Below are 24,167 nucleotides of genomic sequence, written 5' to 3' on the forward strand. Positions count from 1 at the left end.
TAGTTACTTTTAATTGTTCGGCCATCATTAACCCACAAATAACCAAGTTTCATCCCTTTCCTCCTTCCATTATTCTCTTGTCACATTATTCCCATGTGAAGAGAGACTGATGGAGGAGTGCTGCATGGCAGCTTGTGCATGAATATATACGTAATGAAAAGTTCTTAAGAACACCAAGAACTTGTGTGGGAATGTGACTGAAGGCAGAAGCTGTGGGATAGGAAGTCTTGAATGCAAATTCATGGGGTGGCTTTAAGCAAGTAGTTATTTCTGCCCTCACAAAAGTACTATTTTGTAAAGTATTATCAAAGAGATGTATAATTAAATGTATTGGATGTGCCACATTTTGATCACACAGCTTGGATTTCCCTTCATGCTGGACTTATTTTGGTGTAGTAGCATAATAGACACAGACCCGAGTGATACGGAATACAATTTCGACGGTGCTACCTACTCCCCAACGTAGGAGTTTGAATGCATAATTAGCAGCAAAAAGGAAATTTATGTGTCTGGGTTGGCATTTCAGACCCAACTGGATTTCAGGAGGTTGAAATTCTAATCCTGTTTTTGATTATGTCCCCCTTTCTTAAGCCTCTTCGTTGCCAGCATTTTCCTCATTGGGTACTAGTACTACATAACCTCTTCCCTGCTACCAGTTCTTTCTCCTGGCCCCACAGGTATTTCTCAACTAGTAAACATCAGATGTTTTGGAGTACAGTTCCCATCAGTCAGTGGAATGTAGATAAAACACATTTCATTTGTAAGCTTCCTGGATTAATAATCAAGGAGATCATGTTTCTTTCAGTCACAGAACTGGAAAGAACTATTTATGTTATTGTCCAGCCATCCCTCCTCGGTGCAGAAACTGTTAGTTATTCAGATACTTGATGTTGGGTATGCAAATACATGAAAAATGCTTCCTTCCTTAGGAGCAACCCCTGAGAAACTTACAAAAGAAGAATCATGTAGATTCTTGTACAAATGCTTATGGCATATCTACACGCAAAACCTATGGTTTTCTTATGCCAACGAGTAAAGCTTGGTTCTTCAAACCTAAATATTTTAACCAGAGACTGTGTCACGTGAATCCTTCATATGCTTTTGAAGAAGACTCGATGGTGGGTTTGGTTGAATTTTCCTGCAACAGAAGTCTGCTTAATTATAATTTTTCTTTTTGCATAGTAACCGTTCTTGAAGACCACTTATTTTCAGCAAATGCAGCACTTCTCTTTGAAAAGGGCTTTTAGTTTGATGTTTTTATTTTATGATTGATATAGAATCTTCTCTAATAGCAAGAGGCAGACGGGTATCCAAGGTCCAAATACTAGCAATATGGGTAAGATATAAAGCAAAATGTCAAATTACTTTTCCATTTACTATTTATTTTATTTTAACCCCGTGTTCTGGGTTGTTTTTTTTAAATTGCATATGCCGTACATGAGAAGAATAGGGACCACTTATTAGTAAGAACATGCTGAGTCATTTTATAATAAGTAATAACAGCATCATTCTGTGTTTTTGGTGGTTAACCTGAATAGTTAACTAAATATGACATATAACAAATGGGAAAGCTAAAGCAGCTTCATACACAGTTGTTTTGGATTATTTATTGCATGTGCAGTTTAAATCACAATGCACAAATATCATAAGGATATATACCACAAGAGTCCTATAGAGTTGTTTATGAATATCAGAAACACCTAGGAAAAACTTACATTCTCAATCATGTGTATCAGCCCTTTAATTATATGATGATTTTCTGGGACAAATAAAAGAAATGGAGTTATGCTTGGGCCCTAGAGCAGTCAGCTTGTACAAGTGAATTTCTAATGTGGGAACTATTGAGTGCTATAACAAAGCAGAGCAGTTATATTATATTTATTACATTATAATATTTCAAAACAGAGCCACGGTGATACAGGCTAATTCTGCAGACTGCTGGCCGCCAGCAGTTCAGCAGTTTGATTCTTACCAGCTCAAGGCTGACTCAGCCTTCCATCCTCCTGAAGTCGGTAAAATGAGGACCCAGATTGTTGTGGCCAATATGCTGACTCTGTAAACCACTTAGAGAGGGCTGTAAAGCACCGTGAAGCAGCATATAAGCGTTAGCGCTATTATCCAAAGGAGTACATGGATTGAGATCTGCGTAGTGTTGGTTGTTGGCTCTAACTTAAAGTAAATAAATGTAATATATTTCCTGAATCCTTTGCATTCATCAGGGGAAGTGGTGGTGATAATTCTGTCCCTTGCAAGAATGCCTGTGGGAGTAAAAACTAGTTAGTGCCTACTGTTGCTCAAATGCCACTGTAATTATGGTCATACCATTACAGTCAGAAACAGAATTTTGAAAGCCTTCCCTGTACAGGGAAAAGAAAGGGGGGTTTTGAAGGGAGGGGAGTTTGTTTAGAATATTAAGTTTGCCAGAGATAAAAAAAGGACTCATCTTAGAGTAATCCAGAGGAAGGAATACAGAATAGGATGATAATCAGATCCTGGTTTTCCCCCCTTTCCCCAGGCAAATATTTGATTTGATTGTATAAGATTTGGAATCCAACTTTGTCCTTGAGGCCTACTGTGTAGATTTGGGCTGTCTCATATTCTGTCAAGGATATTTATTAACCACTTTTGGGATGGCACCATATCTTGATTGCAGGCTAAATCAAAGCTCTAAGAGACTTAATTCCCCCCAGTTTTTAAATTGAAATTTTAATCACATCAGCAGTGGTAGGAACAAAATGGAAGCAGAGGCCAGCTGGGAGGGTTGGAGCGCAGGGTGGGAAGAGCCGCAGAATTTAGGATGTCAACGTTGGCTGTGGCGGAGGGGCTTTGTTCTGTGTCTCTGGGTTGGGGCGGCTGGGGTTTCCTAGGACAGCTGCTGTTTTGCTGCAAGCAATTATAGAGTTTTCTGAGTTTCGCCAATTTTTACTGCCAATTCATTCCCTCATTTGTGCAGATCGCACTCCCCATCACAAACTTATTAAAAGACAAAAGGGGGAGGGCAAGCCTAAACCCAGCCAGCCTCTTAAAGGGGCTCTAGAATGCCAGGCAGCTTTTGAAAAGCTGAAAACGATTGTTTTGCAGCTTCTTGAGTCAACTGGAGCTTTGAGGTGCACTGCACTTCAGGGGCTTCTTGTAGCTCCAGAGCGTGGCAAGCCAATAAGGCCCCAAGTTGCAGTGCAACAAGGAGCCCAAAAGCTGCACAGTTTGGGGGCTATTTGCTGTCCTGCAAGGTATAGTGTGCAGGGTGGCGGGAAGGATTGAAATCAGGGAGAAGAGGGGGAATAGGCTGCTGGAGGGAATTGAAGAGGAGGCAATCTCTTAACTTAAAAGAACTGAGGTTTGGGATGGGAAGGACTAAAATGGGAATGGTTTGAATTAGTGTAGGTTCTCAGCTAATGACCGTTGGGAGTTGGTTAACGAGGACAATGGGGTGTATGACAGAATTGCTGTTGCTAAGCAATGCAAATCATGTGATGTCGAGCTTTACAACCACATCAGTTAGCGACGGAATTCCGGTCCTGATTGCCATTGTAACTTGAGGACCTCCTGTAATAAAAAAAATCAATTATGATGTATAATATAGTGAGAAACTTAGTCTGAATCTGTTTTGTAGTGTGACTCTATTGTGAATTGATGCATTTGACCTATTGGAACATCACTGAAGATAACAATTATTTTCCAACATATGTAAAATATATATCCTGGTGCATATTTTACTTTATCTCTCCCCCACTTTCTCCATGTGCTCCCCCTTTCTCCACAGCTTAAACTTACATGTGTCCATTTTTGTGTTTTGTGTTAAAAAAAGGTGAAAAATGTGTCTTGATTGGATGCCATGGAGATTTTCCCTTAAAAACCCACATGCTACTTGAAGTAAATGTATAGTACAGCTAATGCGTTTTTAAAAGGATCTGGAGACAGAGTGCAACACTAAGTGAAACTGATTCAAATCAAGAACTGTGTGAATACATGAAAATAATCATGGCTAGCATTCAATAAAGCATCATCTTTGCACTCAGTATAAAAATATTTCTAATTTTACCAGATTATTTGACTGGAATGTATTGTGCAGATAGGAATGGCTTGCTCGCGTGTTGTTTTTCATCTTCTGGATTACACTTATTTTGAACCATTTCTTCCTAAATGGAAATCTCTACTTTTGGAGTAAATATATTTATTGTTACCAAGAGAAATATAGTAGTAGGGGTGTGTGTGTGTGTGAGAGAGAGAGAGACAGACAGAGAGACTCAACCCCAACACCCCCCCCCCCAAATACTTTTAAAGATTTCTGAGGAAGCTAGAAATGTGGTCCTAATTCAGCTTTGCTTTATTATATTATTGTATTGCAGAATATGATTTTCTGGTTGGATGATATTCACAGTAGTTTTTTCAGTGCTAGATAGGATTATGCAGGATGTTATTTTTAATCATTTCAAGGTTAAAACATTATGTCCTTGGAACATCCCATTCTGTCCTCAACATGTCAAGTGTAGTGGTAATAAAATTTATCATGGTCAAGAAGATCATATTATAACTTTACAAGAGGCTGTTTCATGATCAGATCATTTCTGGCACACCCCAAAGAGATGTTTCAGTAATGGAAGATTGCACAATTTTCCTTTTTCTATCATGAATTTGCTATGGAACTATTTTTTCTAAACTCTTCAGAGATGCTCAGAAGAATGTATCGAAATCAGTAAAACAACCTGAACTTATCACACGGGTTTCAATGAAGCTAAAGGCTGAGCATCAATCCATAGAATATCTCAATCAGGTAAATTAATCACAGTAAGGTTTGAGTAGAAATGGGGTATGTTTTGATGCATTTCTTCCAATTAAGGGGAATATTTATAGCTCAGGGTTGAAACGAGGAGCCCTTGAGATGCTCTGCTAGAGATACCAGCACTAATGGTTTTATACAAGCTCAGAAAGCACCAAGAAGGACACATTTCTGCATACAGTCTAGGAGTTGGAATCCTTCTGTTTTTTTTCCCCCCTAGGCACTCTTGAGCCCTGGCACCACCTCTCTCAGGGAAAAAAAAGCAGACTCTTTGCTCAAACTTACCCACTCCATTTTTTATTTTTTTTTAACAAAGGCCTCTCTGTAAGTACTCCTGAAGCCTGCAGTCAAGTCTCCTCTGTGCAGCCTGGCCGAAGCCTCTTGCCATGTGCCGCTCCGCAACTGCAGCAGCAGCCGCTTCCAGCCACACCGCAGCAACAGCCAGCAATGACTAATCACATCATATCACAGGTGAGTCATCATTCAACGTTACCACTGAGTGGTGAGCTCTTCTTGTGGCTTCTCACTAAGGAAGTGATGGCCAGAGGCAGGGCTGGGATTCAAATTTTTTAACAACCGGTTCTGTGGGTGTGGCTTAGGTGGTGGGCATGGCTTGGTGGTCATGTGACTGGGTCGATGTGGCTTGGTGGTTATGTTATTGTCTGGGCGTGGCCAACTCAATATCACTCACATCGAGGCACGCATCTCCTCCCCTGGCCTCTCATGACTGTGGGGATGCTGCAACAGTCGTAAGTGTGAAAAATGGTTATAAGTTACTTTTTTCAGTGCCATTGTAACTTTGAATGGTCACTCCACACAAGCAAAGTACCAGCAAAGGAGGGGGAAAGAACTCCAGAGACATTCCTGAGACAGGAAGTCTAGTCCTGCCAAGAATGTAATAAGGGTTAATGGACAAGTAGTTTCTGTAAGCAACACCAGAATGTTTCCTTCCTGCCTTCCTTACAGGATTAGGCCAGTAATTTCTTCTAACAACCGGTTCTCCGAACTGCTTAGAATGTTCACAACCAGTTCTAGCGAATAGGTGCAAACTGGTAGAATCCCACCCCTGGCCAGTGGAGTACTTGCAGATGTTTGTACGAAGCTTGAATAATGTTTGTGACCTTGTGCTAGTCCCCTTTAGGCGGTCTGTCTTCTACTTAGATTGCAGCACAAAATTGGGACATGCCTGGCTTCCTGTCAGGTATATTCTGAGGTGACCCTCAGACATTGGAGTCGGAGATTTTTCCTAAATAAGGCTTAGTGCACTCATGTCTATATTTGGTTGGGACAGAGCAGAAGTGCACACATCCTATATTTTATCTTCCTTTGCAAATAGTGCTCTGTTTTTTTATTTATTTTTTGCTATTTTTCATTTGGACCCTGCAAGATTCATGGCCCGGATGCGTCCTGCGCTGGCCACGCCCACCCCTGTTTTAACAAAGGGGGAAAAGTCACAATATGTCATGTGACAAAGCGAGTTTGATACCTCTGATGTAGTGGAACGCAGTGAGGAACTTGCCCCCTCAAGGAAATTTTCAGGATGTATCAATAGAAATACGAATTCTTTAGATTCTTCATTAGAGACGTGCTGGATATGAGGTCTGAAGCAAAAAAGATGCTCCAGATCAGGCATGAACGCACAGACTGCACCTGCCAGCACTTCTCTTCCTGAGCTTGCATGATAGAAAATATGGGTTTGAATTAAGGAGCGTGCTCATCCTTGCTCCTTGGTTGCATCTTGTTGGTTCCACTTACATTTCTTGAGGTCATGTAGCTACATGCATGCTCAAGAAAAAGCATGGCTGCTCTAAATAGATGGTGATAAGGGCGTCCGTATCTCTTCAGCTTCAAACTAGATCAAGAGGAGGACTGTCAAGTCATGTTATCATGGCCGACTCCTGCCCTGATACCTCGCCCTGCTGAGTTTATTTTGCCTCACAGAAACAATGTGTGACTCCTTGTAAGATATATCTATGGCTTTCAGGACCTCGGCATATACTTACTAGTTTAGTCCAAATGAAGATGCTGATGAAAATGTATATGCCACCTGACTCCCAGGGATTCTGGGTGGTTCAAAACATTTAAAAATAAGGAACAATAGAAAAACCTAAAACCAATACAAAAAAAAAAAGAGAGAGAGAGAGCGGTTGTGTGTTTCTGTAGTCCCAATAGATGTTTAATTGATGGAACCTGAAGTGTTCCAATCTTGTCAGATTGAGCTGGTCAGATAGATACTATATTTTATAAGAAAAAAAATGAAAAAGGTTTTCTCCCTTCTAGGCACCTCCTTCGTCCTCTTTTTTTTTCTTTTTCCTTTTCATGGTCTGTGTATCTTCAACTGTAGCATGGGAGAGAGTACAGACCTCAGCTATCCAGGGTTTGAAGGCCATTAACTAAAGCCAAGTACAAATTCATGGAAAAGAATTTTACATTATGAATACACATGTTAGTTTACTTTACTTTACTTTACTTTATTGCCATTGCACCTCATACAAAGAAATTAAATACCACCTTCTGTGTACATTATGACTATGAAAATAAACACAAACACACATCCTTCACATTCTCTACATTGAATTGAAAACCCCTGATATTGCATTAATATTGCACTATATAGTGGTTCTACTCTAGATGAAGAATTGTAGCCCAAAGGTCTCTTTTTCATTGGACATAAATTACTGGTACTATATTTTATTCTATTGTTGTGGCTACTATATTTATTCTACTGGTGCTTTATTTTATTTTATTGTTGTAGGAAAATAGAAGGAAGGAGTATTATTATGTTCATCATCCTGAGTTATTTATAAAAGTAATAAAGACAGGATATAAATAAATAGATGAATGCATAAATATTTACTATGTTACAGTCTTATAATATAGAATGGAGCCTATGATTAGAGAAACAAGGATTTTGTTATTTGGATTGAGAGGCAGTACATTCTTTATGTTATTTGGATTGAGAGGCAGTACAGGGGGAAGGGATATAAGCATTCCTATCGGATTTAAGGAGCAATAATGCTTTTGGAAATTCTATTTTATATTAAAGCAAACACAAAGGAAGCAAATTTTCCAGAACTTTTCATTAGGCATGGTAATTTATGTAAAGTTAGAAATGGGATGGAAAGAGATATAAAGTGTAAATTGTATTAATGTGTTTTCACTTACAGCCAACACTGCCTTTTTATCTTTGAACTTCATAATCTTATTGATGTCATTGAACTCACTTCATCACCCTTAAAGCTAGTCATCTTACTTGCTAAAGACCTCCAGGGTTCCATCCAGTAGCACATCCTCAAAAGGCATATTTTGTATTTGTGTCTGAAAAGGGAACCTCTTTTGCTCTGGTTTCTAGTCCTTCATGTTTCCAAGTAGAAAAAAGAACCCGAAGCAATATAATTTTTTAAACCTATGGGAGGGCTTCAGCTTTCCCTGACCTGAGCAATTTCTGGATGTATTGACTTCAACTTGTTAAATCCTCCTACCAGCCAGCATGGCGATGCTGGCAGTTTTGGAAATTGAAGTACATCTATCTGGATGATGATGCCCAGGTTGGGGTAGGCCCTTTTGTTTACTTTCCTTACTTCACTTGTTAGAATGTACAGACTTTTTCATAGTTTCCTAAAAGCCTATGAGACATCTGCAAAATGACTTATCAACTATTTACTCCATTTTATTCCCCTTACTTAACTGCGACCCTCTAGACCAGGGCTGTCAAACTCCCTGCTCGAGGGCTGGATACGTCACGCGCTGGCCATGCCCACGCCCGATTTAGCGCGGGGGGAAGTCCCGATACGTCATGTGACGCTGCCATGACAACATGAGTGTGACACCCCTGATGTAGACCATCCAATGATATTTATCCCCTTTTGCTTTCTGAAGAAAGAGAAAAAAAACCAGAACAAGCATTTTGAATAAGTAAGCTTTCATTTATTCTGAGTTGCTTTAAATGTATATTGTTCCAGCCTAGTGGGCTGGGTAGAATTGCGGATTGTGTAAAAAATTCCCACATAGAAATAAACCATTGTTCTGATTGGAGTTGAAACTACTATGCAAAGCTTTCCTTTGCAAAGAATCAGGAAGATGGTCTAAGATACAGGTGGAGAAGCTTGCTTCCTGAACTTTGCAGTGTTTTCCAGACCTGGTAGTCTAACTCATTATTTTTTTATGCGGCTGGCTGGACGTATGCACAATTGCTTCTGCTGGGGTATTTGCCTTGCGGGAAAATGCTAGGAAAAAATACATATGTATGTAATCTCAGGTTCTCCAGAGATCCAAGACCATGCAACTCCTCCTGTCCTTTCCCTCTAAGCAAATATTTTCCAGAGCACCCATTTCTTTTTCTTTTTCTTCTCTTTAAAATAGAATGGGGAGCGGGTGAGGGAATAGCTCAGTTGCTGTTGGGGCTTTTAAATTGCTTATCTGTATGTATATACAGTTACTAACCTCCTTCTACCTTTTCTCCTCTCCTCCCCCACCCTTTTTTCTCATGTCTGTTTCTTCCCTCTTTCCCCTCCTTTTTCCCTTCCTGCTCATCTCTTAGCCGGTCCCAGCATTGCAGTCCTCTCCGCAGCCAGTTCAGTACTCTCCAAGCTCCTGTCCCCAAGTCCTCCTGCCAGTCTCTCCACCCCAGCAGTACAATATGGTATTAAAAACCCTATATCTTGCTGTCTTTTCTCTCTACGTATATTTCTGTTTTGCCTATTCACATATGTATTGTATACCCAAACGGATCTTATCAACCACTTTTGGAAGCCCTTTAAAGGAAGCAAGGTACGATAGATGGACTTCTCTTGTAACACAGCAAACTATTTGCCAGCCTTACTAGGTAGAAGAGATCAGGAAATAGCAATAGCAGTTAGACTTATATACCGCTTTATAGTGTTTTACAGCCCTCTCCAAGCAATTTACAGAGTCAGCCTCTTGCCCCCAACAATTTGGGTCTTCATTTTACCCACCTCAGAAGGATGGAAGGTTGAGTCAACCTTGAGCCTGGTGGGATTTGATCTGCCAAATTGCAGGCAGCTGTCTGTCAGCAGAAGCAGTTTGCAGTACTGCACTCTAACCACTGCGCCACCGAGGCGCTCTCAAATACAACCATTTGAACTATTTCTACTTTGTTATAAGGCTACATTAACAGAATCTTGCCAGTCTGAAAGTATAATCCCTCCTCCCATCTCCTTTAACACATAAGAAACTAGGAAGGGTCTCTCTGAGCCTCTTGCCTGCCCAATTATCTAGCTGCACGCTGCATTTGATTGCTTATTTGATTGCTCCCTTGGCAGCATTATTTGGCTTGTTCTGCCCAGGTCTTTCCCACATATTATTACACTACTGCACACTGCCACCGCTATCTCTGGCTACATTTTAACCCCCTGACCCACAGCCTGGTTCTGAACCGGGCTGCATAAGTAGGAGGTGTGAGCACAGGTGCGCGCAGCTCCACTTGCACGAGCTGAGGGCCCTTGAACTCATGCGCATACCTGCCACTCACACGGAACCATTCCCTCTCCCCCTCCTGCTGGGCTGCTAAACCAGAAAGGTTGGGGACCACTGCTTTAAGATACTTTCAAGGTACAGCCATTGTTTATAACAGGTATGGGCTTTTACCAAATGGTTGCATGAGATCCAAATGTTATCTTCAGAAGGACATTATTATGGTGATGGTGGTCATTTTAACTGCTGCTCTTTATTGCATTTATTGTATATCGCATCTTTCCTTTGAAAGCTCAAGGGGCCAAAAATGGCTTTATCTCCACAGCAGTAATCTTGAGATGTAGGTTGCAGGGAAAGGAGGATTTATACAGTGAGCTCCGTTCAGAACTTGAATGCTGGTATCTTGGTATCAAATATCTGAACCATTTTCTAGACCACGATATCATAGCGTTGAAAAGTAAGATGTAATTTCCGAACCAGCAGACCCAGAGTATTTTTCTATATTGATTTTAAAAAAACAGTATTTAAATTTGTTATAACTGCCCAACTCTGACGGACTCTGGGCATTGCTTGCCTTTTGAAGAGTGCCTGTAATATCACAGAGGACAAATGACCAGAGTCCACCTTCTCATCCTTGCCATGTTTTTCATTGCCTTTCCACCCCGGTTCCTGCACAGGATTATAAGAGTGCATGCTATGTCTGCCTTTTGTTAGAGAAATGAAAGGAGCAGTTCTAAAGAACACATAGCTGTAGATTTCTTACATGAGCCAGTCTCTATTTAAAAGAAAATACAGGAATAAGTGATGAGTGAGACCAGAAAGAGAACATGTTTAGATATTTTGGGGGTTTTGCTTGTTTTTTCATCTAATAAGACAAGGCTTCCTCGGCTCAGTGTTGAATAGCCTCCTCTTCTTCTAAAGTGTGTTAGCTTTAATATCATTTTTATGAGTTAGCCTTTGCCCTGTACAAGCTGGAAATGCTTTCCCAAGTCTACCTGCAATAAATACCTTTATTCATCACCCTGTGTGCATTCAGAAACTGCCCTCAACCCCACTTCTCAATTGCTTCCCTGTGATGGTACAAGTTCAAAAGTCTGCTGGAAAAAAAAACAACCACAAAATTTTGCACTGAAAGGAATATAGGAAATAAGCCTGAAAAGAACAGGCAACTCATTTGAACTGGAAGCTTGCTATGATGGGCTCTTTATAGGATGCTGCTCAATTCTGTGTCTGAATTAAATTCCCTTTTAGCAGCTCCTCATATTAGATCCCAAACTCCTTAATGACGGACACGCTAATGGTGAAGCAATTGGGTGTATCCAAGGTAGCAGCTGCCTAGTATTTTGCAAAAAAACACCACCCTGGTCATTTCAGCCACCAGATGGCACTCGTTTCTCTTGTCTTCCTGTTGAGATTGTGCAGAATGAGTGACCTTTGCTTTCTCTCTTGCTTTGCTTATTAAATGGAAAGCAGTTTTTCACACACCCCATTTCTGAGGCAGATTGTGTATGACAAAAACTTCATACTACTAAAAGGAGTGATGGCTGGATAGTTTTGTTTCACGCTATTCTCACTCCCAAAAAGAAGCTTCCTTTTTTTTCTGATGCTTTTCCCCAGGCTATAGCTGATAGAATAGAATAGAATAGAATAGAATAGAATAGAATAGAATAGAATAGAATAGAATAGAATAGAATAGAATAGAATTCTTTTATTGGCCAAGTGTGATTGGACACACAAGGAATTTGTCTTGGTGCAAATGCTCTCAGTGTACATAAAAGGAAAGATACATTCATCAAGAGTCAAGAATCTTCAGGTACAACACTTAATACTAGTCATAGGGTACAACAAGCAATTGAATCATACTAGGAAACAGTCAATATAAATCGTAAGGATACAAAGCGACAAAGTTACTGTCATACAGTCACAAGTGGGAGGGGATGGGTGATAATGAGTGATAAGAAGATTAACAGTAATAGTAGTGCAGACTTTGTAAATAGTTGAACAGTGTTGAGGGAATTATTTGTTTAGCAGAGTGATGGCTTTCGGGGGAAAACTGTTCTTGTGTCTAATTGTTCTGGTGTGCAGTGCTCTATGATCTTAGGATGTGAGAACTAAGAGAATTGAAAAAAATGATAATCGTTCATCAGTTGGACAGATACAAGCATGATAAGAGTCCAAAGCTTCATTTCACTTTCCTCTGTCACCCCTGCCCCTCCACCCCAATTCTCCCAAACACATATTGTGATAATATACTGAATAGTAGTTCAGTAGGAATTCTAGATTAGCAAGCAGTTTACAGAGAAACTGAGAGGGAAACAGATGCTATCTTTTGCCACTATGAGGAACACTTTACAGGTAGTCCTCGACTTACAACATTTCATTTAGTGATCAAATTTACAACAGCTCTGGAAAAGTGACTTACGACTGTTTCCCCCACTTATGACCATTGCTGCATCCCCACAGTCATGTGATCAAAATTTGGAAGCTTGGTGACTGACTCCTATTTATGACGGTTATAGTGTCCCGGGGTCATGTGATCACCTTTTGCAACCTTCTAATAGGGAAGCCAAATTCTCTTCAACGACTGTGTTATTAACTTAACAACTGCAATGATTCACTTCACACTGGTAGCAAGAAAGTTTGTAAAACGGGGGAAAACTCACTTAAAACTTAGCAACATAAATTTTGAGCTCAATTGTCATAAATCGAGGACTACATGTATCAGATAACTTAAACACACAGGTAACGTACATGTGTTTCAGTACCCTCCAAGTACGTCTAAGTTTATTATACCATCCTGAACTCAGCTTGCATAAAGTAATTTGACCTTGCTTGGGTCATAACTGAGTTTTGATTGTGCTTGTGGCTTGCAAATTGGTACTGTAATCAATGGTAGCAGGAAATGCTACAACAGCAGCCCCCAGTTTTAGGGCACCAAAGATTGGTTCCTAAAGAGAGGCTTTTCCATGGACCGGAAGGAGGGTGGTTTTGCGTGCTTCTTGCATCCCGCAGATGGGGCTTTGCTTGTTTGCGCGGCCCAGTTTCTGGGATGCTGCAGACTGGTTCCAGTCCATGGACCAGGGGTTCGGGACACCTCTGCTACAAGTTGCTTGGAAATGTCTGTGACTGAAATCTTAGCCTACATATTTTACAGCTTACGAAAACAATATTTCTTAACTGACAAAAGCTGTGATGAGCAATAGAAGTCAGTCTTTATGATGACAGTCACAGCATAAAGAAAATTGAGGCTTGGAATCTTAAGAGGCATAAATGATAGAGCATAAATTAATAAATGAAACAGGGGGGAAAGCATGTCATGGGGGAGAATGTAATAGCTCCAAAGAAAGTACAGGTGCATAGATAAGTATGAATGAAAGGGCTAAAAGGCATGTCTGCACATACAAATTACTGTCATCCAAGTTATTCTGAGTGCATATGAAAGTAGAACTTCATGGGCTGATAACAATCATTTCTTAGCCTAATGCCAGGGAAAATGCTGTTATTGTTCTTTTATACAGAAGGAAGGATGGCAAAAGTGAAAACAATAAATACAGAGGCATTAGCTTCTTAAAAGCACCTGAGAAGGTATTTGGTAGTATTTTGTTTGAAATAGAAAGAGAGGGGACAATGAGCCACATTTAGTAACTTTGGTGCTGTTTTTATGCCAGGCAGGGTTCAATAGACCAGATATTTATTCATCCTTCATTGAGAAATGTAAGAATATAGTAAAGCATTTGGGAAAATAAATGGGATATTTAACCAATGCTTCCGTATTAAGTAGACATCCCTTTCATTGTTTAATGTTTGATAAATGTATAAAGGAATATTTTTGAGCATATTAGAAGTGTGTTGATTAAGGATGTAAATGTATGTGTACATTCAGGTGCAGATATTTGACACCTGAAGCAATTTGCAGCAAATGTTTAATGATACGATATTGTGAGGAGTGTGGGGACAAGCAGTTGTGAACAATGCAAGTTATTTGCATATAGAACCGAAAAGCAAATAGGTGAATTTGTGTGCCTTGCTAAAATGCTTACTAAAAATGAAAAAAGTGAGAAATTTTAACATATGAAATGCTGGTAGAATGATACTGGATTGCAAAGCACAGAATGTTTGTTGACATAAGCAAAAATAGCCATGCTTTAATAGCCATGCATGTGCCCCATTTTTTTTATGTAGAAATGAGAGTGGGTATGTCAAGGGAGGCAAGGTGGATGCTGCAGGAATGGTCTCTTTAGAGGTATGTGTGGTAAATTTTTAAAAAATCAAGAATGAATGTAGGTTGATTTTGGAAATAAGTAAACAGTAGGGGGAAAAGTGCACGGTTTGTTCACATAAAGAGAATCAAAGGCGTTTAAAGTGCAGAAGATGAAGGGATTGAGAAGATAGGGTGAACAGAGAAAGTCATAGCTAAATGACGAGGATAAAATCCTGAGAAATAGTTTTTAAAAAAATTTCATGCCTTTAATTTCTCTGACTTATTATATTATTGTAATTCTCAATGGAACTCTCATTCTTGCATTGTAAAGCATTACTTACCGGAAAGGGAATACTGTGACGGACATGTATGTGAACACACAGATGTATGCTGTACCTCCCTTGAGTCTCATAAATCTTAATCCCTAATTGAAGACCAAATAACTTATTGCTCTCATATTTTAAGCTAATTCCCATCATTCCCACCAGCACAGAGAATTTCAAAGGACTGTATGTGTTATGGAGGCCATTAGAGGTTGTCTTACCCAGCCTAATAAACAACTGTATTGTGAAGGATATATGTGTGTGTGTGTGTGTGTGTGTGTGTGCGTGTATGTGTGTATGTATATGTGTATGTATATGTATATGTAGGTCTTGGCGTGTTCGGGTCTTTTTCTATGTAAGATTGAGAGCATCTTGGCAATGTTTCGACGCCATCTTCAGGCTGGTGCTTTCGGCTTTGTGCTTGTGCGAGCAAAGCGTGATCGGAGCTGCCGTCTCCCTATATATACTGGTGGAGAGGTTGGCTGTGTTGTCATTTCTTGATTGGTTGATGGAATTGATGTTTGCAGATTGGCTGGCTTTTTCGTAAGAACGTGTGGCTGAGGTATTGGCTGTGTGTCTTATCAGCCTCCTGTGTTGTAACGACCTGGGTAATGGGCTGTGTGATGACCTTCTGAAATTAATGAAATTAATTTTGAGGGAACCAAATTAATCTCCAATACTGAACACTTCAACAAGAGAATAATCAGGGAAGCCATCGAAATAGAGAAACACCCCCATAACATGAATAAACGGGACAATGCCTCCCGCCTACCAGACACCTGGAAACTAGCCCTTATCAACAAACGAGTCCCAGCCACGAAAACCAACACCGGACCCAAAACAACACATGACACCACCACCATTCTCCTTCACCAGACTCAAACCCAAACCCATCCCATAAATGAAAGACAACCACTGTCCAGAAACCAGACCACGGCTGCATCACCAGCTGCCACATACCCCAACCCCCAAACCAAGCAAATGGACACACGCCATGAACACATATCCAGGCCTCAAACTCGGAGCCAAACCAAAACCTGGAATATCACATCACAGCCACCTGCTCAGGATATCACACCACAGAACTCAGGAGGTTACACCACAAAACCTCAGGGTGTTGCAACACAGCCAACGACCCAGGAGGTTAGAGCACAAGACCCAGGATGTCACAACAATAGAACTCAGAAGGTCATCACACATGACCCAGGTTATTACGACCCAGGAGATTACAGCGCAAGACCCAGGATGTCAAAACACTAGAACTCAGAAGGTCATCACACAGCCCACCACCCAGGTCGTTACAACACAGGAGGCTGATAAGACACACAGCCAATATCTCAGCCACACATGTTTTTACGAAAAAGCCAGCCAATCTGCAAACATCAACTCCATCAACCAATCAAGAAATGACAACACAGCCAAGCTCCCCACCAGTATATATAGGGAGATGGCAGCTCCGATCACGCTTTGCTCGCATAAGCACGAAGCCGAAAGTGAAGATGGCGAGTGGGACCTCGTCGAAACGTTGCCAAGATGCTCTCAATCTTACATGGGAAAAGACCCGAACACGCCAAGACCTGCATACCTGTACCCGTGAAAAATCTACGAAAACACACACACATACACACATATTTCATTATATATATAATGAAAGGTATCACAGGAAGTAGGTTCTTATAACAAGTAAGCATAATAACTTGAAGGAATCTCTGATGTTCAGTTCTTGGATCCTCCTGCCTTGTTTCTGTTCCCTTTTCCCACCTTTACTGTTATTTGAAAGCAGGCAATAATTCCTTAAAATGATTCTCTTCTTCTCCAAATCAAGGTTTACCCATTTTGCATGGTTTGCGGTGGTGGCCTGCCGTCTATAAAAGTCATCTTTTAAAATGTGTTACTTTGGTGGTATTTTTTTTTAGCAAACACATTGTATAATTTAGGAATGCCCAAGTAGTCATTTAGTCTTCTTTGATTGTTTCTAGGTTGGACTCTTCATTTTCCCAGCTTATTCCCACAATTGCAATGCAAATTCCAAAGTGGCATTTAGACTGTCAGTTGGCAAAAATGGAAGTATCATTTCCTCCTGAGCACTTTGTGGTGGTTTTAATTTAGTGATGTAGAAATGCTTATCTGTACTTCATTGTTTTTCATTCTGGTTTTTTTAAATTTGTGGAGCTAAACAATAATTCTGAAGTATGTCTGGTATAAAGGTTAGTATAGGATTATCATGTGAGGTGATGAATCAAGGTGCTAAAGTGACACTGTTGGATTTCCTCTTTCCCTTTCTCCACTTTCCACCTGCTTGGTGCATGTGATTTTCTTATTCAGCCTTCAGAAAAAAGGGCTCGTATCCCTGCTCACTGGTGTACTTTGCTGGTGCCTTGATGTTGTTTTCACTGTGCTGGCGGGTGGTGCTGGCACTCTGTGCATGCTAATGGAGACAACCCCAAGGCCAGTATTTCTACTTATTTTTTTCTCTCTCCTTTGTTTGGCCACAGGCTGATGAGCTCAGCAACCCCTTTGGACAGATCAGCCTCAGCCGCCAAGGATCCAGTGAAGCCCCTGATCCGTCCTCCGCCATGTTCCAGCAGCCAATCATGTCCCAGCATCCTCAGCAGACAGGATTCATCATGGCTTCCCCAGGACAGCCAATCACTGCCTCCAACTACTCTGCCTCAGGGCACACGGCGCCAGCCCAGCAGGTCCTCCAACCCCAGAGCTATATGCAGCCTCCCCAGCAGGTAAGTAGCAGCACCAGGTGTAAAGGGTAGCCCTTCCATCGGAATGTCTTCTGCTTAGGATTTTCTCAGGATAGAGCAGAATGGTACAGTCCACCAGTACTCATTCCATTATAGCACAGAGGAGCAGTCGTAGCTCCCATCTATCGGCCTTGAATTAAAAATGGGATAAACCACTACATCTTTGGGGGGGATCATATTCAAGGGACAATGTATATTATGGTTAGCTGTATAAAAATAAAACAGGTATTATATAAAAATACTTAAAATAATGGGAGAGGAATACACCCAACTATTTTTTCTCATAAGCAAATTGATCCAAGGAAATCATAAGAGAATTCATGTAACATCATCACAGGACAGATTAGAACAGTATGCTCTCAATTCATGATCAACATTGATTGTAGAAATTTTTTTTTGAAATGACATGCATACTAAGCCATCATACAGCTGTTCCCAATATTACAAGAACAGAATAAAAATAATAAGCAAAAGGAATAAAGGAAGGGGAAGGGAAAGGAAGGAATTCTTTTTAAGGAGTCTTAAAAGGAACTAAGAAATACCGTATTTGCCGGCGTATAAGAGGACTTTTTTGCCCTGAAAAACATGCCTCCAAGTGGGGGGTCGTCTTATACGCCGGGTCGTCTTATACGCCGGCAAATAGTAATTGGGAAGCACTGCGGCGGCCGAGGCACTTTTGCGCACCGTGAACGAATTCCGTGAAGCCGAAAGGAGCAGCCAGCCTTCAGGCCGATGTAGGCGGGCCTCCTTCTCCCAGCTCCCAAGGAAACGCGCTCAGCGGCCTCCGCTCGCACCGCCCGGCCTCCGCCCCCCGCCCGGGCTCCGCTCAGGTATCCGGCTGGGGCTGTCAGGAGTTGTTACCGCTGGCGCGGCTCCGCGCAGCTCCAGTCCGCGTTGCCTCGGGAAGGGAAAGGCAAAACCAGGAGCCGCTGCTGCCGTTGCAAAGCGCCGCCGCGGCTCTTCCTTTTTGCCTTTCCTTCCCGAGGCACGCGGACTGGAGCGCGCCAGCGGTAACAACTCCTGACAGCCCCAGCCGGATACCTGAGCGGAGCCCGGGCGGTGCGAGCGGAGGCCGCTGAGCGCCTTGTTTCCTTGGGAGCTGGGAGAAGGAGGCCCGCCTACATCGGCCTGAAGGCTGGCTGCTCCTTTCGGCTTCACGGGATTCGTTTCCACGGTGCACAAAAGTGCCTCAAAAAAAAAAAAGTGCAAAAGTGGAAGGTGTGCGGAAGAGGGGTAGTCTTATATGGCGAGTATATAACAAACTCTATATTTTGAGTGGAAATGTTGGGGGTCGTCTTATACGCCCAGTCTTATACTGCCGGCAAATACGGTATGTAAAAAGAAAAAGAAAAGGAAGCATGGTTACATCTATGTTGATGAAAATTCCGGAAACCATTCACTATAGCTCTCCATACATTTCTAGACTCAGAGACCATCCTTTCTCCTTGCCACAGCTACACATGGCTTTATATGTTATATTTTGTACTTATTAACCAGTTCCTTTTTGAGGCTCTTATCAGTTCCACCCAACTATGCTTTTGTTGGACCTTCTCTTTTCCTCATCAGCCCATTCACTTTTACATCTTAGACCTGATTTGTAATTGGATCCTCATTAGTTTTTTCTACCTGACTACTCCCAGTACCAGTTTTTCATACTGGTTACTAATTGTATTCAGTCTACATTAAATTAATCCATTCATTCTTGACCCCCTCTAGATCTTGTTTTACCATACATTTCTTTAGTAATCCATTCTCATTACATTCAGCTTTTATGTATCATACCTCTCACTTGCATGCAACAAACTGGCACAAAGACACTCATTCAGAGCCATTTTGACTTAAAAAAAAATCACTTGTTGCAACAGATCACGTGCTACCTACTACCTTTTCTGTCAGCATTTGCATTTCTGTTATCCATTTTTTTCATCTTTAGTAAACATGCTTCTGAAGGACATTTCATTTGTTTGTGCTAGGGTGTTTTTTTTTTGGCTATTAATGTAAAACTTTGTCCTACTTTCTCTTACAAATTCAATTCTCTTTGGACTTTACTACATGGATTTTTTAGATCCCTACTTTCTCACTGCATCGTATAATCTGTCCACCATTTTTTCTTAAGGTACCAGGCTAGAAATCAGGAGATTGTGAATTCTAGTTCCATCTTAGTCACAAAGCCAGCTGGGTGACCTTGAGTTAGTCACTCTCAGCCCTAGGAAGGAGGCAGGGACACAAAGTTTCTACAACCCTTGCCTAGAAAATTGCAGTTGCCAGGTGTCAACACTGACTCAAAGGCACAAAAACAAACATAGCAAATACATTCTCAGTCAATAGCATGTTCATGTCCTTGATTAGCCCGCCCATCATAAGCAGTCTTTACTGTAATTTTAGTACAAGCACTCCTTAACCATAGATACATTGAACAATCATGACATGTTCTTGCTTGGTGGTGAACCATTCAATAAGCATTATAAAATCATTGTCTTGATAGTTGTGATGCTGGAAACCCTAGTACGCATAATGCTGCAATACAAATGTAGCAGGACTGCTAGAAAAAATAGCTTATGGAGCACAGCTCTCATGAATGAAAACACCTTCATAACCAAAACCTTCCCAAGAACAAGAAATTATCCTAATACTTTATTAGCACTTTTCCTAATTAGTTGTAAAATGTGTCTCATGTGGGCCAGTAGCATGTATAATGTCATATATTCTTTAAATCCTGTCAAATTGCATGGGAATCTCAAACTTTTCTTCATTTGAGATTTTTTTTCTTTCTTCACCTGAAATGTTCTCATCAGCACATTTCTTTGGCACTTAGATTACTCATTTTGGGAAAAGGGAAGAGGACATTTAAGAAGCAGTAACGCCCCAAAATGAGGCGAGAAGCAAAATAGACACTAACAGAGTAGGATACACATGCTAACTGACTTGAGTAGACAATAAATAAAGCAGCGAGGCATTGCGTTTAACTGAACATTTCTCTCCACGTTCATCTGCCATTTCTGGTTAGCCCAGAATTAAAACCCAGAAAAAATATGTATAAGCAAGCATATTTTTGCTATATAGACATCATTCCCCTATTGACCAATCCTATATGAGCAAATTTGTGTTGTATAAACTCATGCTATATAAGAACAGATTGTATTTGTTCTTAGGAATACTTTACTTCCATTGTATGCCACTCCTCTCTCATTTAGAACTATCCTGTTCTTGGAAATATTCCAGAATTCATGCCTCCTTTGTGATACTCTTCATTTAAATCAATAAATGTACAAATATTTCTGTGACTTGACAGAGAGCAAATCCCTCTCCTCTCCTCTCCTCTCCTCTCCTCTCCTCTCCTCTCCTCTCCTTGCCAAGTAATTCTGCATGTTGAACAAAAATATAATTAAAGGTTTCCTGGTCAGCCGTGTCCGACTCTGAGGGGCGGTGCTCATCACAGTTTCTTAGCCAAGGGAGCCAGCATTGTCTGAAGACATTTTCCATGGTTGTATGGCCAACATGGCTATATGCCAAAGACACATGGAACACTGTTACCTTCCCACTGAAGTGGTGTCTAATCTACTTGGCACTTGCATGTTTTCAAAATGCTAGACAGGCAGGAACTGCGGCAAGTAACGGGAGCTCACCCCGTTGCGTGGAGTTGGATCTCGAACCCCAGGCTGCCAGCGTCTTTAACCGTTGAGCTGTCATACTCCCTAAAATATAACTATACATACAAAATTAAAACTTCAAACTGAGGGCCAGTTTGATCTTGTGTTGCAGACCATGAGTTCTAGTCCTGCCTGAGCCTTGACAGGCAGCTGGATGACTTTGGGCCAGTCACACTCTCTCAGCCCGACACACTTCCCAGGGTTGTTGTTTTGGGGAAAACAGAAGTGGAAGGAATATTAGGTATTCGCCATCTCGAGATGTTTATAAAAATAAGAAAGGCAAACTATAGATAAATGAGTTCAGTTCAAAAGAAACTGAGTGAGGGCCCTAAAAATCGCATTATCAGCTCGTCAAACTGCACCAGGACTCCATCCATGTCAAGCAAGGCTTGGGGGAAGACCCAGGTTTTCACTAGGCCTGTGAAAGATCGACGGGGTTGGGTCTGTCTGTATTTCTGAGGAGACCATTCTGCAAAAGAGACACCATTACAGATAAAGCGTGCGTTCGGCTGACATTGTTCCACTAATGGGAACCGGTGACATTGCTTCACTAATGAGGCCCAGAGCATAACCACATCCCTCTTCTTGGCTGAGAGTTGCGCTGCACTTCCCAAGTTTTATTTATTGTTACCTCTCCTTTCTTTTCCATCAGGGTTCAACCAATAATCTTCCCCAGCATAATAAAGAAATAATCCCTCCCTTTCCGTATTGTATATTATTTCCATTTGGATAAGAGAACAGTGATCTTCTTCCAATTGTGAGGAACAGATGCAGCCTTCACTTAGTCACATTAAACAAGATGCAGAGCCACTCCATAAGAAAATTACACCCATATTTTAACATTTCCCCAGTTACACTGTCTGTCTCCATAGCTTACTATTTTTGTATCTTTTCACAATGCCATCTTTGTTGATGATTGCAACATAGATCTTGCAGGCACCAAGTGTATTACAGGTGGCACTTGTCAAGCTTAAATAATTTTTAAAAAAATGAAATTAAAGACATGAAGCATCAAATGTGATCTTATGGGTTCGCTAAAATCTCGCAAGATTCTGTGGTCTTGCATAAAGCTGGGAGAGAGCAAGCAAGAATAAACACAACCTGTCCCCTTTTGGGGCCATTTTAATATTTTATTGAAAGATAAATATAAAATATACCTGAGGTGCCAATGGCATCATGCAATCTTGCAATAATGGTGCTTAGCATGAAGAACTAATAATTATAGTTACATTGTGACTGCAATAAGATTATTATATACAAAAAAAGATGGAAAGGTTCTGAAATGCTTGTAGGGAGGAATGATTGGTGAAGATGACCTAATTTGCAGAGAGGGCCAAAATGACTTTTTAATCAGAGAAAAGACAATAACCACATTTGTCATTGACTGCAAACCCTTTATGGATTTTTGTGTGTGTTGAAAACAATGAATTTGTAACCTTTGGGTTTGATGATTAGAAAGTTTAGAAGATGAAAAAAGGGAGAAATGATGTAATCTTACTGTTTATTTTTATTTTAAAAAGTCTCTAATAAAAATTACCTTTAAAAACAACAACACCTAATAACGAGTGTTTTGAATACAGGTAGTCCTCAACTTACAACTGATATTCCTCCCCCCTCCTCCAAAGCTACTTATGACCTGTTCCAAAGTTATGACTTTCCCTCCCCAACCCCCACCCCTGGCATGCAATCTTCTGGCCGCATTTTGGGCGCTCAGCACTGACATGCATTTACAGCTGTTTGCAATACCCTGCGGTCATATGACTGCAATTTATAATTGTTATTATTTTTGTCTGGAAACACATTTACTTCTGGTTTCTGGGGGGAAAACCTCACCCTCATCACAGACGTTGCTTTATGACTGCTACGTTCACTTTATGGCTGCTGCTGCTGCAAAAAAGGTCATAAAATGGGGGTCCTGTGATGACCCACTTTATGACTGTCATTACTTAACAACCCTAATTGCCAGGCTCAAATTACGGTCGTATGTGGAGGACTACCTATAAGTATTTGTGGATACATTTTGTTTCTGTTGTCAGGGGTAAAGCTGATTTTTCTTTCTGGAGGGTGCAATTGACAGGCTGGCTTTCCCTCACTGAAGCTTGTCTGATTTCTTGTTTTTCTGTCCTATCGTCTGGACCAACTCTTAGTGATGTACAGGCATTAAATGCAACACAACCACACTTGTTACATAAAAAAGCTAACAGTCAGGACCTCTTGACGTTAACTGCAATGAGGGCAGAAACCCCTGCCTTTGACTCCCTGGGAGCTTAGCCCTGCTCTCTTCTCGGCCTTTTGTACTTTGTTTTTGTTCTCTGACAACATCCTTTATCCTTCTGACAGATTCAGGTTTCTTACTACCCTCCTGGGCAATATCCAAACTCCAGCCAGCAGTACCGGCCTCTCTCGCATCCGGTGGCTTACAGCCCCCAGCGCAGCCAACAGCTGCCTCAACAGTCCCAGCAGCCTGGTGAGTCTCCAGATGAGCAGCTTTCAGGCAGGATAAGTTGGGGCGGGTGGGCGTGGTAGCTGATCCTTGTTCAGGGAGAGCTAAGCCACCTTGCCCTTTCTTGGAACCCGAAGCAAGTCATCCTATTTATAGGGCTTGAAACCTTGATGCCTTGAAGATCTTTGTGAAGGCAAGTTTACCTCAGCCATCAAGCCACAAGCAGGTTAATCCTTCTGTGGATTCTCCATGCATTTGAAAACTCGAGCCCGAAGGGCCGTGCTTATTGAAAACCAATATTGTGGAGAGTCCTGTCAACTAGAGTTGATGAAGCAAGGAGGGATCCTATTAGGCGTGTGAGTTGAAATCTGTAGGAAGCTGGTTTTAAAAGCTGTAACGGAAAGCTGCTGCCGAAGCAGCAGAACTTCGAATCTCTTGCTGCAAAGAAGGCACAGATATCGTGTGTTTCATTGGATGAAGCTAGCAAAACTGGATACACATTGGGCTAGAAAAGATACCAGCAATAGCGGCGAATATCTGTAGCTCAGGTGTAGGATGAGGAGGGAGGTTTGTTCTCTGAG

The 24,167-nt window shown here is 41.2% G+C and overlaps 1 protein-coding gene across 12 annotated transcripts in view; it reads left to right on the plus strand.

Moving 5' to 3' along the window:
* The window catches only part of R3HDM2 (R3H domain containing 2), a 163,157-nt gene that overhangs the window by 118,677 nt on the left and 20,313 nt on the right, over positions 1-24,167 (plus strand). For 6 of the 12 annotated variants that reach the window (XM_087956488.1, XM_087956489.1, XM_087956498.1 and 3 more), the window contains 4 exons: positions 5,097-5,251; positions 9,321-9,422; positions 17,233-17,475; positions 23,484-23,610. In XM_087956488.1, the coding sequence (XP_087812614.1) occupies positions 5,097-5,251; positions 9,321-9,422; positions 17,233-17,475; positions 23,484-23,610 (627 nt within the window). The remainder of the gene's footprint in view (positions 1-5,096; positions 5,252-9,320; positions 9,423-17,232; positions 17,476-23,483; positions 23,611-24,167) is intronic. The other 6 variants (XM_087956493.1, XM_087956495.1, XM_087956490.1 and 3 more) reach the window with 1 other exon arrangement.

This window comes from Notechis scutatus, chromosome 2 (assembly GCF_049901735.1).
Source record: "Notechis scutatus isolate UNSWTSFEM ecotype Mainland chromosome 2, rNotScu1.2, whole genome shotgun sequence".
Classification (NCBI taxonomy): domain Eukaryota; kingdom Metazoa; phylum Chordata; class Lepidosauria; order Squamata; family Elapidae; genus Notechis; species Notechis scutatus.